The following is a 19,208-nucleotide window of genomic DNA, read 5'->3' on the forward strand; positions in this document are numbered from 1 at the left end:
GCAAAGCCAAAGACATAAGATAGAAATTGTAGTTGATTACACTCCTATGTGAGGCTCTGTAAATCAAGTGGAAGTCCAGGGTGTATATCTTATCCTATTGACTTTTTTCCCCTAATGATCTAAAATACCTGGTACAAATTATCTGAATCTGTGTAAAGGATCAAACCCCTTCTAAACTTCCCCTAAAGTACTGAGTCCAACTTTAAGCAATTTTTTTTTTTTGTATTTATGAAATCTTTTAAAATACTGGTATTACTTTTGAATAGTTTAGAAATTCTGAAGGCAATTTTTTAAGCAAAAGAACAACTTCTCTGTTCTATTTCTTGCTTTGTGATATTTATAGATAAAGTTTGTTGCCAAAATTAAACTTTTCTGAAGAAGGTAGACCCTGTCAGTTTTTGTGTCTTGGCATTTTTTACTGTCTTTTAGACTGTACTAAATTGGTACCCAATTTCATCCTTTAACTCTTAATTAATGGCAAAATGGGAAAATTAAGATCTGAATTTTAATTTGAGCTTCAAATAGCAGCAAGGCTTTATTACTAATGAGAAGTCATTAGTGTTATTAAAAGCTGTCATGGAAAATTTGGCAGGTTTTCCTCTTACATGTTGGGGTTTATTTAATATGTCTCTTGATAAAATAGTAGCAATTTGCTGTGGTGTTTGAATTATGGAACTGGCACAAAACCAGTTGTCTCAGTTCCAGATTGTTGCATCTGATGATAGTTTTGGCATAAATGGGCGAGGTGCTCGTGTATTTTGTTGAGGTTTTGGTCTGTTTCTCCCTTTCCACCTGCTCTTCTGGTTCTGGAACTACGTTATTTGGCATCACCTAGCAATGGTGCTATTAGGACTCAAGACAACGTCTACTGATGTTGTGACCTGATAATTAATTCAGATAAGGTGTTGTTACTCCATGGTAAGACTAAGATGGGTTACTACTGAGTGGGCATAAAGAGTGAATGTGATATAAATACTTTCTTCCTGAAAGATTTCCTCGCCCATTTATGTTCATGTAATCTGAGTTGTTTTAGAAAGCTGTTTAATTTCACTAATGCTACATTCAAATCTACTTTTACATTTTACACTGGGGGCTGCTACAACTTTTTGCCACCCTCACTATAGAAAGGAAAAGCTAAAGCATTCTGCAGCTCCTTTAGTCTGTTGTGTGGCTATGGCCAATACAGGATCCGTTCCCTCAATGGCATCTAACGTTTCTTTTTCTCTGAAGCTAAAATGCCTCTTTGTCCCTTGTCTTAATTTTTGTTGCAGGTATTTGGTATTTTGTTGAAGGCATATCTGTGTTCTGAGTAAAAATAAAGAAATATATGTTCTTAGCACACTGAGGAAAACATCATTTGCTCAATTTATAAAAAAATTTATTTTAACAGAAAAAATAAAGCTGCTGTTAGAAGAACTCTGGATGTGCATTGACAATGCAACAGGAAAAAGGGAGAATCAGGAAAATGATCCTTTCTTGGGTGAGATGGCATGCAAAGTGTCGAAATTTCCTTGAAGCTTTTTCTGATCAAAAATAAATATTGGTACATTTTTTTCAGCTTCTGTTCAGGATAAGGCATGGCGTGAAAAAAGAAGACTGACTGTTACAGAAGGTAGGTTCCAGTAAATGTAATACGCAAGTGCGTTAATTTAGTCTTACTGGGATATCATCAGGTTGGGTACTGTTTGCATAACACTTTTTTACAGATTTAAATACTTTCCTTGGTGATTGCCTGGTCAAGTACATGTACGATGAGAATATTTGAAAATAATTGCAAATATTAATTTGAACAGCTAAGTAAACTGGAATGCTCTTCTAAATAAAAGCTGTTGTAATCTGGTGTTGCAATTTAGAAATCTAATTCTTTTACTATCAGCTGCTTTGACTATTTCTAAGTGATCAAAACTCACCTCTCATGTTTATACATTTATTATTATATCATTATAAACTCTGCAGCATATAATGTGAATTACAGGATGCAAGCACTCTTTTTAGTCTGAAACAAACACATAGTAACATAGTTGGATTGTAAAATTTAAGAAGCTGTTACCATCATTTTCTTCATTTGTACCTGCCATACATAGATAATGGTACATTAATTTTCATATTCATGATAGAGAAACAAAATGTATAATTTGGTGATAGCTTTAATTTGGTAACGTAATATTCAGTATAATAAAAAATAATCTGAGTAGTTATCTACGTGCACATTCAAAGCAAACTTGAACTGCTTTAACTTCACATAACATGTAATTTTCCTTCTGCCCTCAAGAGTAATAGGTGCCTTGAAACTGCGTTAGTGTTTCTGTAGTTGTCTCTCCATGGTGTGCTTATTAATCTTTCATTTTTCTTTTATTTTCTCTACTGTTCTGGTTTTCTGTAACTCAGGCTGTAGAGATACTGTGTGGGATAAGCACCCTGCCTTATTAGGAGCTGTGAAGGTGAACTGATATCCTGTCTCCCCACCCTGTTAAGTCTGAAAACTTGCTAACAGTGTAGATCCCAATGGATCTAGTTTCAGACTGTGTAAACCAGTTTATGAACCTCACTGCCACCAGTTTAATGCAGCAGATCTGTGGCTTCAGCTCCAAAACTGAGCTAGACAGTAGTCCCCTGACATTCTGAATTTCATTTATTGATTAAGGGTCAATAAAGTGATCTTTTGAACAAGCACAAGAAACTGAAGAGTTTGAAATATGGATTATTTTAGGGATATTGGGTTCTAGTGTCATCCTTTTCCCATCCGCCACAAGGGGAACTTTAGATTCCAGGAGTCCTGTGTCATCTTTCCTATTCACATCTTCTCAAAGAAATTATAGTACTTTCACAAAGGAAGCAATTGTCCATAACAGTCCCTTCTAGTCAGTCCCTCTTTTGCTTTCATTGAAGTGGCTAGATATCATAGAAATACATCTTTTGTTTGTTGCTTTGGGTTTGATTCCCCCCCCCCCCCCTTTAAGCCTAGGGCATGCATCTTGTTTGCCTCTCATGAAAGTGGCCATTACCTTGGATTCATAATAGCAAAATGCTTATGTTTACAGATGTAGTCTTCTAGCAAAACAAAGGATCTTAATGAGTTTGCCCTAATTTCTTGTCCCATATTATAATGGTTTCATCTTAGAGAGCAAATCAGCTTGATCGTAGTATTGCTGAAGTATCTTTTCCAGAGAATTGTCAGTTCATCTGTCCGCCTGGATCTAGCCTTTCAGAAAGATACCTCTTTGACTGATTTCTTAGTACGCTCAAGTGTGCTGTAAAATATCCAGAGCTTTCAATTACAGTCAGTGCCTTCTCTGTTCCACCAAGGTTGATACCAGTTTGAATGGCTTTCTTGAACATGTTCATATATGAAAACTAGAAGACTCATCAGGCTTTCCATTTATGCTTTTTCCAAGAAACGTGCCATTGTAAAAGCAACATAGGACAATGAGGTTTTGCCAAACTTAATGTCAAATATTTTTTGCTTGGTCTTGGTAGTATTGTTACAAATCTACCAGTAATAAAGTTGACTGTACTTGCAGTTGACGATCAGACCAATAAGCTTCGACCACAATCTAAGGTTAGTAAGACATTGCTGGTTTTTTAGACTTCAGAAAACTGTTTCCCATGTAATTTGAGCATAAAATCACCTATATTGTAAATGGGCATGTGAAGAAGCATTTGAAGAATCTTGCAGCTCAATGTTGAAGATTTTGGTAATTTGGATTCTCCAACATGCACTGTTTGTATGGACGGTTATGGTGAGAGGAGATGAGGGAAGATGGGAAGACCATTTCTGGGAGGAGTTGAACCTCTTCAATTAGTATGTATTACAGGGTTCTGAGCTAAATCTGGCCTACTACAGAGCTATACCCTTCTTTTCTGATCTCCTTTTTGGGTGTGCAAGATAGAGGAGAAACTGCATACAGATGTTAAAAGCAGGGATGGAAAGGAGCACACTGTTAATACCAGAGAAAAGGAGATACGAGGCAGTGGCATTACATGTAAAATACAAAGATAAGACCGAATCTCTAAGGACCTGTGTACATTTTAATGTCCTGAGGTTAAAGTCCCCAGGATATGAGTGATTTAAGAAGCAGACCTCTCTTCTCTCTATGAAAATTTCTCATAATACTGTCTATTTAGATAGTGTAGCATTGCACATTTAGTTTCAGGTATGCAGTGTTCACCCTTATTGGTTTCATATGATGGGATGTCTGGATTTGGTGTCTCAAAAAACAGAATACTGTCTGTAGCTTAGCTCTGAAGAATAGCTAGTGTACAAAACATCCTGAAATTCACATAATTGGAAACAGGTTAAAAAAATCAAAGGTTGTTGGCAGGGCATTAGAAACTTCCTGTGGAGGGATTTTTCCTCAGAGAAATATTGCTGTTTGTTATTGAGAAGTGTGCGGTTGCTACTGCCAGGCATTTGCAGTCACTGTGCTGTGTGTGTGATGAGGTTTTGCTGTAAACTAGAAGAGATTCTATTGCTAGATGAATTATTTTGATACAATATCCAGCATCCTAATGTGGTCCCTCTTTTTGAGAGAAAAAACCAAGACTTGTATCAGAAAGTTGCTTGTTGTTTAGAGCGGGGAGAGAGGAGGACATTGTTTCACAATGGTGAATTGCCCTGCAATGTGGACTATCAGAAGCGAAGATTTGAGATGTAAAATTCAATTTGTTTAGTACCAAGGCAACCGATGTTAGCATTGGATTGCTTATTTCATCTCTGCTCTCCTTTCTCCCTTCTTCATCAGAGAAGTATTTCACAGTAGTGCGTGGTAGATTTTGATGGTGTTTTCAGATCAGAGTAATCTTAATCTTCTCTGAAGTGGGAGAAGGCAGCAATTTAAGGGTTTGAAGCTATGTTAACTAGATTCCAGGTTGTAGATTTGAGGACAAAACTTAATCATTTTGGTAAGTGACATAATGAAAAAGAGTACGATTTCCTGGATAAAGTAAAATCTGTGAAATATGATTTTTGAGAGGATCCTTCCAATGAGAAGGGCTTTTCCTGGACCTGAAGTTCAGGTCAAGGTGCCAAAGAGTTGGCTGTTTCCTATAGAGAAGTTTACTATATCTTGAAAACTGTGAAAATTGCTATGACAGCTCTTCCTACAGATAAAGGGGTATCCATGAGAAAAGCATCTCATTCCTAAAGAAATTCAAACCAAGTTGCCAGGGACTGGGTTGGAAAGGGATGAGGAAAGAAGGATGGAGAATCTCTTAGTTATTCAGAAATTATATCTTTGATCCATTTCTCAGAGGGAACTTTTCAGTGAATGGTGTGTATCAATATTCTTGGGCTCCATATAGGTGCGTGACTCATCTTGAGTGTATAGATAGGATGCAAAGTTCCTGATAACTTAAAACTATTGTGTATTTCACTGTGCAAAGTGGACTTCCCAGTTGTCTAACTGAAATTCTTCTAGGGGCAAAATACGGATCTGTGTTTTCCTGTCCACTTCAGTGTGGAGAAAGTTCTGAGCTTAGAACTGGTTGGCACAAAGGAGCATGAAAGAAATCTAAGATACAATCTAAAGTTACAGAGAACCACCATCTGAATTTTCCTTCTTTTCTTTGTTCCTGCTTGTGAAAGATTTCCTTTTCCCTTGGATGGTCTAATGGGACTCAAATTGTAAAAGGAATCCATGTTTTTCATGACAAAATGCAGAACATCTTGAAAGCTCTATGTGATTGTAGCTTGAAATAGCTTTATAAAACAGTATGTGATCTTAAAGGTTGTAGGATGCTTCTTTGACCAAATGAGATACCAGAGCTTCCTTATCTTTGTGGAAAGTGAGGTGGTAAGGCCCTTTAGTTAGAACAGTTTCTCCTTCTTACTGTTCATTGCAGCAATTGAGATTTTGACATGGAGCTGCTATATGAAGTGACTGAGATGGATCTTGGAAATAGGGGTTTTGGTCAGTTTTCCTAACAGCTCCTTTAGTGGAGCCAGCATATCAGAATGTGCTTAAAGTTATTGGGAGACAGATCTCTGGGAGGTCATTCTCACGTATTGAATTAAATTAGTATTTTTGAATTTGATACTACCATTGATGCTGCTTCAGGAGTATCTCTGCAAGTTCTAGTAGTGGATAAACACTGACAGCAATAATGAAGTACACTATTCTTTTTTATTTTTCCAACAGAATACAGGTTGTGCCAATTAAATTAATACATCCTCTGTTTAAAACCATTTTGTGCATGTGCTGTTCTTTATGCTGTGAGATGGTGCTTTGGATGTACACAGAATAGGCTTGATCTCTTGCTTGAATACTGCTGATTCTGTGTCCAGTAGTGTTTGTGAGCACTATAAACAAGATCCCACATAAAAATGTCATCTAAGAATAGAAAATACTACAGGCTAGGTTCTAGTTCAATGTGGTACACTGGGGTTTTGGGATTGTTGATTTCTAGTGTTTTATTGGAGGTCATAATTTCTTTTTATAAAATCGTTGAATTTAAATTTCAGAAAACTAGGCCATCTTTTCACTGTTAAAAGTATCTAGCACAATTATAAGCAATAATTAATTTTTTTTGTCTCTACTGTTTAGACTTTCCTGGGGCACTATGTTCTGTCTGCATTCATAAGAAAGGGGTTACTGTGTAATAATAAAAAGTGTGATTTGAAAAAGAACAAAAAAGTACAATGTAAAGAATCACACAGAGCATTTGGACATGCTTTCTTACTGCTAGAATAACTGTGTAAAACTGGTATAGTTGACATTATCTTGAAATGGTTGTCAGCTGCTCAGTGTCTTTCATTGCCTTAGTGGTTCAAACTCCTCTGTGCATAGGTATGTTGCAGGGGGAACGTCACTGCTAAGGTTTCTTTTTAAGGGTTCAGCTTTAAGTCACATCATTAAAGACAAAATTTTGTATGATTAGACTCAATATTAAATTTAAAGAACAAACACTTAAATGTATGCATATTAAATCATAAAACTAGGAATATATCTAAGAACTCCCTTACTGTGTTTGTGGCAGGGTATAATTGTAATTGGCCTGCAAGTGCAGCTGCTGGCTCAAAGCTGCAGGTTTCTTTAAGCTGAGAATTACAGCCCGTCGTGGTTTAGCCCCAGCTGACAGCTAAGCACCATGCAGCCTATTGCTCCCTGCCCGTCTGCATTGTGTCTCTCCGTGTCCCATCCCGTGTCCGTCCCCCCCCCGCAGTGGGACAGAGGAGAGAATCGGAAGAGTGAAAGTGAGAAAGCTTGTGGGTTGAGATAAAAACAATTTAATAGGACAAACATGAACAGGAAAATAATAATATACAAAACAAGTGATGAACAGCACAATTTCTTATCACCTGAAGTCGATGCTACGCATGACCCCCAGCTGCCCAGCCTCCCAGCCCACATGCACAAGCAAAGCAAGACAAGGAGTTCATTCACCACTTCCCATCGGCAGGCAGGTGTTCCGCCATCTCCAGGAAAACAGGGCTTCATCATGTGTAGCGGTTACTTGGGAAGACAAATGCCATCACACGGAAGTCAGTGCTGTCCAAGGCCCCCAGCTGTCCAGAAAGATTTGTGAGCCCCAAGATGAGATTATTTTCCACCCAGGCACACATCATTATGCCATTAAGAAGAGACAGAAAATTAAGAAAGGTCTTAATGATTTGGAGGAGGTAAAACTAGCAGGGGACACATACATACATGAAGGATTAAAGCAGGCCAACATGCAAATTGTGAAGCAAGAAGCCTTGAGTTTTTCTAGTATTGTTGCATTGACAGGTGGCTGAATACCTGTTTTTTCACTTTCACTCTTACGATTCTCTCCCCCATCCCACCAGGGCAGGGAGTGAGCGAGCTGGTGCATGGTGCTTAGTTGCCAGCCGGCCCTAAACCACAACACAGCCTGAGTGGGGAATGTCACTGCATGCTTGTCCTTTTCCTGAACATCTTTTACTGGGCTAAAACTGAAATAAATCATTGAGCTGTATGGACCTTTAGTCCTACCCAGTATGGCCCTTGCTGATAAGAAAAATTGGGAAGAACAATCTTAATGATTTTACCCGTTTTGGCTGGGATAGAGTTAATTTTTTTTCATAGTAGCTAGTATGGGGCTATGTTCTGGATGTGTGCTGAAAACAATGTTAATAACCCAGGGATGTTTTGTTATTGCTGAGCAGTGCTTACGGAGTCAAGGCCTTTTCTGCTTCTCACACTGCCCCAGTAAGGAGTAGCTGGGGATACACAAGGAGTTGGGAGGGGACACAGCTGGGACAGCTGACCCCAACAGACCAAAGGGATATCCCATACCATGTAACTTCATGCTCGGCATATAAAGCTGGGGGAAGAAGGAAGAGGGGACGCTTGGAGTGGTGGTGTTTGTCTTCCCAAGTAGCTGTTACGCATGATGGATACCTGTTTTCCTGGAGATGGCTGAATGCCTGCCTGCCAATGGGATGTGGGGAATGAATTCCTTGTTTTGCTTCACTTGCACTTTTGTCAGAAAGTGGTGTGGGAGGAGCATATGCATATACCTTTTTCATAAAAAAAAGAATTGTGAATAACAACATCTGAGCTCTGTAAGGAAGATATTTCTGAAAGTGACATTAAGTGCTGCTTATTACTGGTCTGTGGGAACATCACTTGAAAAGATGGTAATGCATTCTTGATACAATACATGATGTATTATCTCTATATAGAAAAATGGGAGGGGAAAAAATTCTTAACAATATTTTTGTGTCTTAGAAACTGTCCAAATCCACCAAAAGGTCAGGAAGTGTGATGGCAAAATGCTACCTTGGTATTCTTCACTAGAAAGTGCTGGAAAGCAAAATTCTGTAACAGCCACGCAACTTGAAGTGAGTACTGAGCCTTTTGCAGGTGACTGTGTTGACAACAGGACTACTGAAGAATGTCTTCATGGTGGTGAGGATAAAACTGTAGATATGATAATACAGACAGATTCAGACGTCTCTGATCAGGAGCAAAAGGGCCCAGGTGGAAACGTGATGGATATATTGAATTGGGCCAGGCCTCTCCCTGCTCTGCTTTCTCCTGTACACCTTTCACCACTTAATACACAGGTGAGTTTCAGGATGTGTCTGACTTGGCATTAATTTGGTTGTGTAATTACTGCAAAAATAATTATTTTATATTCCTGGGCTTTTTTTTTTTGAGTATCAGTATTAGTTACTCAGGCACTGAAAGGGTCTCTGTGTGAATGTTTAGATCCATATGGATACTTTTTTACCTTCTAGCATACTGCCTGTGGAAGGGGGCAAAACATAATTTTCGGAAGTATATTTAAAACAAAGTCACTTGTGTCTCAACTGCTGTCATAATTTCTTTTCCCAATGTTGCAGACCTACAGTCCCAACTCTTGTTTGGTATAAGCATGGTTTTTGTAGCAAAATTCCACAGCTTGAAAGTCAAGGGGAACCTACTCAAATGTTTTGTGGTAATCTTAGAATGCAAGTAGGTAGGTAGAGAATCTCTGACTTTTCAGAGGTACTTTTTATTTATTGTGACCAGTGATAGAGAAGAGTGTCATTCCGTTGATCAGCCTTAAATCTCTCAAAACCGCTGTATGTCATGGCCACTGGTGTATTTGTTTAGAGAAATCGATCTTAAAACTGATACCAGGCTTTGGAATATTAACTTTGTATTTTTCATTAAAGGATATATTGTTTGGAGAAGTCACAGGTTCCAGTGATGAAGAAGTTGACTGCAGTGCTTCTGCAGTGGAGGATATTTTACAAGACGACCAAGTTCGGCCTCAGAGTTGTAATGTATTCAACCTCAGTGAGGAGTGTAACAGACAGAGCAAATCATGTGAGGATGGTCTTGATTCAGAAATCTCATGCAACATGAGTTGGAGTGAAAAAAATGTTCATATAGATCCAAAGATGTCAAGCAAGGAGGAGAGAGATGCTGAAACAAAGAAAGCTGAAGCTGCTACTTTAATTACAAACATGGAAACTAATGAAGATTGTTTGGAAGAGAATTCTGAGAATATGGAAACTGAGAAGAGAGAATTAACTGAAGCAACAGCACATGGATTGGAAGCCTTCAAAGAACAGAAAGGAAATAGTGAGGTTATGCACAGTGAAGAGGGAGGTTCTGTAGCTGATTTTATGTTACACAGTTTGAAGCTTCAGAATCAGATGGAAAAATGCAGTGAGATAGAGCAAACAGAGGAGAATGTAATCTTAATCGGAACTGTTGATAATGAGGGTACACATGAAAAGCATGGTGAATTAACGAAAGTAGAAAGAGATGGATTATCAAGAGAGAGAGGAGCTCCCAGGGCAGTATCTGTTCCCCAAAATGTTACTCATTTGCCACCTGAGCAATGTATTGTGCTTCAAAGTGAAGATTCTGAGGAGAAATCTGATGGGTTGATACAGAATGAAGTGGTTGAAAATGAATCAAAAAATGTAATCAAACTAACTAATACGGCAAGTGATGTAGGGGAAAACGTAAAACCACTGATAATTGAAGAGGAAATAACAGCTGTAATACAGATGAAAGGACTCTGTGCAGAGGCAAATAATGAGAGCGAGCTCTCCGGAAATGTATTTTCTGACTTCAGTAGTCCAAAATCTGTCTGTGAAGTGGAGTGTCCTAAAGACCTAATGATACGGCATGATGGGGAGGGAATAATTATGGAGACTGAGGCAGACACTGAGGTCTCTACATACTCTCAGTGCTCTGAAATAAAACATGACAGTGAAGAGATACTGGAGAAACAATATGTGCAAACAATAAAAGATGAAGTGGACAGAGAAAGCAAGCCAGAGACTGCTAAAGTCTCTAGACATTACTTACCTGTGTCTGCTATTGAAGGAAACAGAAATTCTCTGTCTATGGATGACACAGACAAAAATGTAGGTATGGAGGGGACTGCTTTGTCAGCCTTTACAAAAGATGATGAACAGCTCAAATTTGAAGACACGAATATAACCAGACCTGAGACTATTGAACTAGCCATGAAATTTAAGGGAGAAAATGTTCTAGAAATAGCTGAATCTTCAGAACTATTCCATAGTGCAGAAAATGGAAAATTTGTAGATATACAGGAGGGGAGATATTTAAAAGGCAAACCACACCAGGAAGAAAATAGTAGTAATTCATTGCAAGGGAAGTCAGACTTTGAAAGTATACTTGTACTACCAAAGATGACATGCATTATTGATGCAGAAAGCAGTGTAGCTAAGTGTGAATCCTCTGTGTTAGATTTTACAGAAATAAAAGGTGAAATAGAACAACCTGAAAACCTGTGTAGTACATTAGAACGTCGGTTGTCCAAAATTCAAAACATTAGAGTGTTTGAATCTCAAGAGACTGAATTCAAAGTTAATCCAGAAGATTTCAGAGAGGAAAGCAACGAGCTGTTAGAAAGAGTGGACACCATTGACTCTGTCTTAGTAGAAAGTAATCTTACTTCTCAGGCACAGTTTGCAAAACCTCTGAATCAGTTCTTTGTAACTGAAAATGTTAAACATGATGAAATAAAAGAGGAATTAAATAAACAAAGCGAGGAATCAGTGACTGAGACTTGTTCCAGTTTATTTAACTGGGAAGAGAATGCTGTGAAGAAAAATAAAATTTCAGAGATTGTTTGCCAGCCTACTTCAGAAATGGATTTTAATAGTGGCTTGGCTTTTTCTACTCAAGGGGACTTAGGGATGGGTTGTACAAATACTGAAGAAACAGATTCTCCTGTGCAAGTGGGAATTGGCTTGAAATCCACAATGCCTCCTAATCTAAATTTCAGTCTTCAGAAGGCTGTCAGTTTTGTTGAAACTAATTTCACAGAAAAGGCTGCTTTTTCCTGTACATGGGAAAACAAAGAAGATAAAAATTGTGTTACAGGTAGTGCATTTAACTGTTCTTCAGAAAGCTTGGAAGAGGGTGCTGAGATTCTATCTGCTGAAAAATGCAACATGTGCAAAGAACTGGACTGCCTTGATAGAGAATACATACTCAAAAATGAAGCGAAAATTCCAGATAAGAAGGAGCAGCCAGTAGATAAAGAACCTCAGGCATCTGTTAAATCACAGATCCTGGATGCAAACTCTTGTAAGAATACTTTTCTTCTCCAGAAGTTTGATTGTCAAGAGTCAGGATGCAAGACTTCTAAGTGGGAGGTTAGGAAAGATCCTTCTAGACCTGGTTCACTAACAGCTGGGGGAGAAAATAAAGAATTGAATAGTTTTGAGGCATCTGAGGAAAATGCCATAAAAAGGTCTAAAATTGATTTTAACATGCCAGAGCAAAGCAATGAATCTGAAGAGAAAGACTGCTCTATACAAAAAGTTAGATATGTGAAATGTTCTGAATGTGTTCCCATGTTCAGAAAGAAACTGAGAGCTTCCAGGAGAATTGCAGTGGGTGCTCTGGAAACTGATGCAATTGTTGATGTTGATTACCAAGTATGTGAACTTCATTCAACGATGCACCCAGGAAACACTTTGACAGTTAATCATCTAAAAGCAGACACTATGGTGGATGTGGATACACACAAGGAAACAAACACTTCTCCAGATACGGCAAGTGAGCTGTCAAGTGTGGTTGGGGATGGCTATCCTGAAGACTTAGCCTGTTGGAAAAGAGAGTGTGTATTAGTAACCTCTGAAAATATAGAGGGTGCTAATGTATGCATGGTAGATTCTAACAGAGCTGGATGCATCAATGACAGTAAGGAAAGTCTGTTAAAAACTGGGACATCAAAAGAAAGCCCTGTGATGCCAGATGCTTCAAAAAATAGAATACCACTGTGCCAGATGTTAACCAGATTCTCAGAAACTTGCAGACTGGCTGTAGAAAACAGTAAATTAAATACAAGTATGTTAGCACTTGGCAATTGCTTGGAAAAAAATGATTCTGAAAAACTTCGGTCACATGCAGAGCAAAGTCTACTACATGGTGTTGGTATGGGGGTCTCAGTGTTTGAAGAATATAATCATACTCAAACTTGCACTGCTTGCAACATAGGAGAAAACACTGATGTTATCCTAGATGGTAGCAGTAAAAAAAAAATGTTTGTCAAGTATCTTCCAAATCCAGCCCTATCTGATGTAGAGTGCAATTGTGAGACAGTTAGGCAGGCTTCTGAGCCACAAAAAACAGTATTTGAGAAGCTGTGTGTGTTGGAATCTGAGTCTTGTGCAGATGTTGCTCTTGAAAAGAGCAATAAATTGAAGTGCAAAGAGCAAGAACCATCTGAAACCTTGACTTTTTCAACCAAGACAGCTGCCCAAGTAGTGCGTGCCAAGCTATCAAAGAGGCTATTTCGAGGTAAAAGAAAAACAAAGACTCTCAAATTTCAACTAACTCATCCAGTTCTTGCAAAAGCTGATACTTCTATGTCAACAAAATGCTCATCGGAGACTATAAATAAAATTAGGCAAGAGATGGGTCCTCCTCTTCCCCCCCTGCTACTGCCTTTGATTGCTACTCCTCCAAAAGCTGCATGTACCATGTCCCCAGTAATGTCGTCTTCTGGTCAATCCTCTTTGCTTTCCCCTCTTGATGACCTCATATCCCCACTACATGAAACTCCTGTTCTTCCTCTCGTGTCTCCAGTAACACATACTCCAACAGTAAAATCTGCTCTCTTATTTTCTCCTCCCTCACCCTCAGAAATGTCAGTAGGTAGAAGGATTCACTCCTCACCTTTGAAATTTTGTACTTCCATTCCAAAGCATGCACTTCCTGTCCCAGGAAGATTTCCATTGTTTGTAGCCGATAGTGCTGCTCCAGGTGCTCCTCAGGAGAATTCCGTGAAAATACTGGACACTATGTATCCAGAGCTGTCTGCAAGGGCAAGGACACTAAACATTCTGAAAGGCAATATTCAGCTTCACCGATGTGCTTTTTCAGACAACCAAAGTTTGCCAGGACCTATGGCTCAAATAGGTGGGCTCAAAGCAATTGCATCTACATCAACTGCTTTTGTTAAAACTGGGAGCAATTTGAAATCTGATAGTAGCAAAGATCAAGACAAAAATGTGCAAAATCAGCAATTGTTTTCAAGCTCATCAAATCGTCTTGAAAAACGGATACTATTGCCAATATCTATACCAAGAAGTGCAAAGAGACTGAGGTTGGACAGTGAACCACCAAAGCTGGAGCCAAATGGTACTGTTGGTATTGGAAATACTAAAAATACAATCTCTGAAATGCAGGAGGCTTTCCATGACAAAAGCTGTGAAATCAGTGATTCAGCACACAGTTCCAGTTTAGAAGCATCGCTAGCAGTAAGGGTTATTGATCCTCACTGCCAGAAAATTTCTTTGGCATTGAAGAAAATTGCTGAATCCTGTTTTGACTTATTACCAGTTATTAAAGGTCACGTGTATGTCGGCAATATCTCAAAGATTCCAATAATGAGAGATGAAGAGAAAGAAGTTGTCTATGAATTTGGTATAAAAAACAAGGTAAGTAGCATAATTTTTAATTTTGTGTTTTAATAATGACTTCTGTGCAGATGAAAAGAGTATAAGTATGTAGTGTTTGAATTCAGAATTGTTCAGGCAATCTGCAGAGCCAAAGTGTAGTCTTGAAAGGTTATCAGACATCTAAACTTGTATAACTTAAGGAAATACAGAACTTCACAAGAAATTACTGCTCAATGGTGTCCAGGATGCGAAATTGCATTTCTAAATACATTTGCTTTCCTGATGTATGCATAAAACGCTTTATTTTTGCCTCATTTCTTGTAGTGGATAGCATTAACAATTGTAGAAGGAGTTCCTCTAAAAGTGTGAGGTTTGATTACCTACCTTTTTTTATTTTTTCAATTAAATAAACTGCATTGTATATACAATAGTACATACCCTTTCATTCCATGTTTACCTTTATTATGCTATATCAGATTGTTCAAATGAATTTCATTGGAAAAATCTTTCATTAGTTCATTTCTCAGAACTTGTTTAGCATCAGTGTTGAAAAAAATCACTTTAATTGCCATCTTTCTCATAGATAATTTGTAGTCTGCAGCAGAGCAATTCACCAACTGATGCATGGCAGCATTTTGCCCTGTTTCACTTCTTGAATGTAGTTAAGGTCTCCACAGAAGTTGCTACCGAGTTCTCGAGTCATCTTTGTTAGGAGTTGCCAAATCTGGTAACTTCATAGAAGCAAGGCTGTGGCAGCTTTATGTTTCCAGGTCCAGCCAATGCAATGCCAAGTATGTACGCCTAATAGGCAAACATGCACACAATATATGCCTAATCTTCTTCCCTTGTCTGGCTGATCAGGGTGAAACCTGGTAGTGTAAAATACATACATATATATATACAGATAGTGTGGATCCCTGCGGTAGCTAACATTAGACACTCAGTATATCCAGTAGGTGGTTCCTGTTCTTCCCACTTGTCTCATGCACTGACAGATCTACAGACACAGAAGCGCACACACATCCCTGCAGTAACTGGTCCAGACCTATGGCCTTACCTGCATCTGACCCCCAGACCCCTGGTCTTTCAGGTAGCTGGCTTGGACCTTCTGATTCCTCACAAAGCCAATACTCAGATTCCCTGGTGTCTGCAGGTACCCAGTCTAAACGTGTGTCCTCTCCAGCACCTCGCTCCAAAACGTCTCATTCTACTTCCCACTTTCAGCCCTCTCACTAAACATCCTGTAGTAAGTCTCGCACAATCCCAATATTCTCCTTCCTTGCATCTCATATTGAGTCCCTTGTTACTGTAGACAGTAACACCTGCTCCCCACCTTCTGCAGTGCGTAAAAGTGATCTGGGGAGAGAGTCTGCTGTTGACTAGTAAGTTGTGCACTGGACAGTGGGCTGTTTGTCCTCCTGTGACAGCTCTGGGAGTAGCCAAGTCAGGGTGCTCCATTTGTTATGATTAGGTTATTGGGGTTCCTCTACCTGTCATTATTCCTTTCTCTGCTTTTTGTTTAATCACATAGCTAAACAATTTATATTTAAAGAATAGTAGTCCCATTCTGCATCTGTTTAAGGCATGTTTATTCTGGGAAGTTGCTCCTCACTCTTTTTTCTCTCACTGGTTGCCTCTGATTTACCTTTTTGCATTTTTATACGTATGTAAACAGTATTCTTGCAAATAAGGTAGTAGTTTTTTTTTTAACTTGTAATACTACTATAATGTTATCAAATATTCTCAAGTATATAATAGCCTAACAATTTTTTTGTGCCTTACAGCATTTAGCAGACTCCTTGCTGCATGTTATTATCAATAAACTCAAGGCTCAGAAGAATGCTAGAAATTACAATTTCAATCAGGCTCTATGTCGAGTCTATACAGGAATTTGTCGACAGTTGGGAGATTTAGAAAGAGCCCGCCTTTTCTGCTATAGCCTACTTAAAGAAGGTATAGTATGGCTTAGTGGTCTTGTATCTTAAATATGCTGTGTGACTTCGCTGTAGTGTTCCAGAATGATTATGTTAGTAAAAACAAAAGAACAAAAATCCTGTGAAAGGGACATTTTCTTTAGAACTTTTTTATACAGTGCAGAAGTATAGACTGTTCTAGAAGAAATTTCCCTTCTTACAGTTCCCCCAGATCACCAGTTTGGTGATGACCTAGAGTCTTAGTAGTCTACTTGTTTTTCCAAAGAAATACTTTATTTAGGATCCTCTGTGCTTTCATTTTTGCCCCACCATCTCCAAAGTGATAATGTGATTGCAGGGAATTTTGTACTTTTTACTTATTAGTATTTTCTTATTTTAACTAAAAAAACACTGATTTATAAAGCCAGTGAGTTAAAAGCATGTATTGGCTTAAAATAGTGTCAGGAGTTGGACAATACCTTGATCAAAACCACTGTTTTTTTACAACACGTCCTCCTTGAAGTTTTATTACTTCCCATTATCCAAAGTCTTGCTTGGTTGAGAAGTTTTCTCATTTTGGTTCCTTTCTTCTCCCTGCCTTCCTTTAGTTCCTGGTAACAAAGGTAATATATACATACTATCACTGTACTAAATTGAGAGTCTGTCTTAGTTCTGGAAGGACTTCACTTAGTTTGAAAATACTGAGCCATCCAGGGCTCAAAACAGTATACTGGTATCTGTGTTTCAAATTAAAACAAAATAAAATTTGAGAGCACTGAGGAGCCTGAGGAGCAAAACGCTACAACTTTTGATTTCTTCAGTGAGTGATTATCTTCCATATAATATTCTGGTCTTTTTTTTTTTTTTTTTTGTCTTTTTTCTTTTTTTAAAATCTTTTTATGGATTCTGATTTTATTTTGTTCTTAATTATTTTTTTTTTGTTGGGTTGTGGGATATTTTTGTTTGGGGTTTTTTGCTTGGATTCTTTTTGGAATTCCTGTTTTCTATTCTATTTTTCTGTCCTTCATGCAGTCTATCATAATTCTCTGTTCACTTTTTTCATGTTAATAGTTTTAATACTGCACCATGTCAGAAACTATTACTTGTCAGATATCTTCTCTTAGTCTAAATTTACAATTAAGACTTTTGTTTCATAGTACGTTGGTACTTTGTCCTTTTGTTGGCTCTTGCAAATATTAAACATTCCCTTTTTTTTCTTTTTCTGGGTAAGATCCAAATTTCAGTAGCTAAGTGCAGATTTTTATTGAATGATTTTCTGTTCTGTACTTTGAATTGGATAAATTTCTGTTGTGGTGGTTCTGTGGTTTTATTAAGTTTTGAGTATGAACAGCTGTAAACACATATTAAGGTTGGAGGTTTTTTAATTTGTTTGATTACAGTGCATTCATTTTAGGGTTTTCTCTTTCATGTAGTTTCACATATTAATTCCCATCAGAATTATGGCAACAACAAGTGTGAGCTATGTGCCAGCTACACAATTGCCAAATTAACTATAAACAGTCAGTACTACCTCATTAGACCTGCATCATCTGTTCTCTTGACTTCTTGTCCATCCTTTTTTGTTCTGTTCTCTTTTCAGGTATTCTGCCTTAAATGACTATAAATTAAATGTTACTTTTCTTTGGTTGATTTTCCTTTCACCCCTCTTCTGTTCCCCTCCTTTTTTCTTTTTTTCCTTTCTTCTTTTGATGCCCCTTTAACTGTTACTCATCACTGAGTGAGTCTTTTAAGTGTTCCAAGTTCATGGGCAGGCAATTCAAGTGGCAGCATGTAGGTAATTCTAGTTTAGCAGCAGTCCTTGTTCTGACAGAAGAAAGTTCATCCTTATGTGATGAAGGGCTTCACAGTAGGGAAGGTCTATCCAAGACACTGGATGTAACTCTGTAAATTCTTTATGCTCAGTGAATCCATTAAAGCTGCTTGATTTGATGTATTTTCATATGCTCTCTAGTTCTCAAGATCTTTCTAAAAATGTAGAAGTTATATTGAAGTGAAGATGGAAGACATTTAGCTTTTCAGTTTTCATTGTTTTTTGTAGCTTTTTATAGTGACAGTAGTGTTTCAGGCATCATTTCATGCATGAAAGTAATATGTACTTCTTGCTTATTCCAATGTACTTTTTATTACTTGCAGTCTACACACTAATGTTTTATCTTAATATTTTGCCTAGAAGATCTCTGTTTTGGTGTTCAGAAAGGTCTATTAGCTTCCCTTTGATGGCCTGGAACTCTGTCCTCTCTTACTCGTATAGTTCTGGATACATAGTTGTCAGATACTTGCTCTGAATTAATTTAATGAATGATGTTTCTTCAGTTATATCAGTAGCACACTTTTTTGTGTCTACGGTAATACAAATTTTGACATGCATGGTTCGTATACGCTTACTTACAACTTGTATAATGTATAATTTCCCTGATGGAGTTTGTGAAAATTGTTGAGTGGTATCAGATTTCATATTTGAATTGTATGAAAGTTCTTTGCAAAGGTTTTTAGGATTTGGTGGGTTTTTTTCATGTGGATTTCATAGCTGTATGGGTGCAAGGTGTTACCAAGTACTGTGGATTTGTACTGAAGACCTGACTTTCACATTATTACACGTCAGGATTATTTTTTTTCTTTTGGACTAGCTGTAGTTTGATCCAGTGATCAGAGCACTCATTTGACTGGACTGTATTAGGTAGGCTTCTGGAGTGCATCTTCCAGTTCAATTTAATCTTAAAAATATCCAGTTTCAATGCTCCAAGACCACTCTTCTTAGTGAACTAAAGTGCAGTAAGAGGGATGAAGGGAGATTGACCTTGAAATGCAAAAGAAAAGGTCCTTTTGCACTGTCATTACACAGCGAAATCCAGTGAAGCCTTTTTTCCCCCCTTAAAAAACAGACTGAACTTACAATAGGGAGGGTGGCTTAGGGAGGGATTTATTTTTTC

At 38.0% G+C, this 19,208-nt stretch overlaps 1 protein-coding gene across 9 annotated transcripts in view; it reads left to right on the forward strand.

The window, feature by feature from the left end:
• The window catches only part of ICE1 (interactor of little elongation complex ELL subunit 1), a 40,431-nt gene that overhangs the window by 14,185 nt on the left and 7,038 nt on the right, over nucleotides 1-19,208 (forward strand). For 7 of the 9 annotated variants that reach the window (XM_075745260.1, XM_075745262.1, XM_075745256.1 and 4 more), the window contains exons 11-15: nucleotides 1,391-1,480; nucleotides 1,559-1,612; nucleotides 8,688-9,025; nucleotides 9,620-14,383; nucleotides 16,129-16,297. In XM_075745260.1, the coding sequence (XP_075601375.1) occupies nucleotides 1,391-1,480; nucleotides 1,559-1,612; nucleotides 8,688-9,025; nucleotides 9,620-14,383; nucleotides 16,129-16,297 (5,415 nt within the window). Of the gene's footprint in view, nucleotides 1-1,390; nucleotides 1,481-1,558; nucleotides 1,613-8,687; nucleotides 9,026-9,619; nucleotides 14,384-15,339; nucleotides 15,519-16,128; nucleotides 16,298-19,208 lie in introns of those variants that run through there. The other 2 variants (XM_075745265.1, XM_075745258.1) reach the window with 2 other exon arrangements.

The sequence above is a fragment of the Balearica regulorum genome, chromosome 2 (genome assembly GCF_011004875.1).
Source record: "Balearica regulorum gibbericeps isolate bBalReg1 chromosome 2, bBalReg1.pri, whole genome shotgun sequence".
Lineage (NCBI taxonomy): Eukaryota > Metazoa > Chordata > Aves > Gruiformes > Gruidae > Balearica > Balearica regulorum.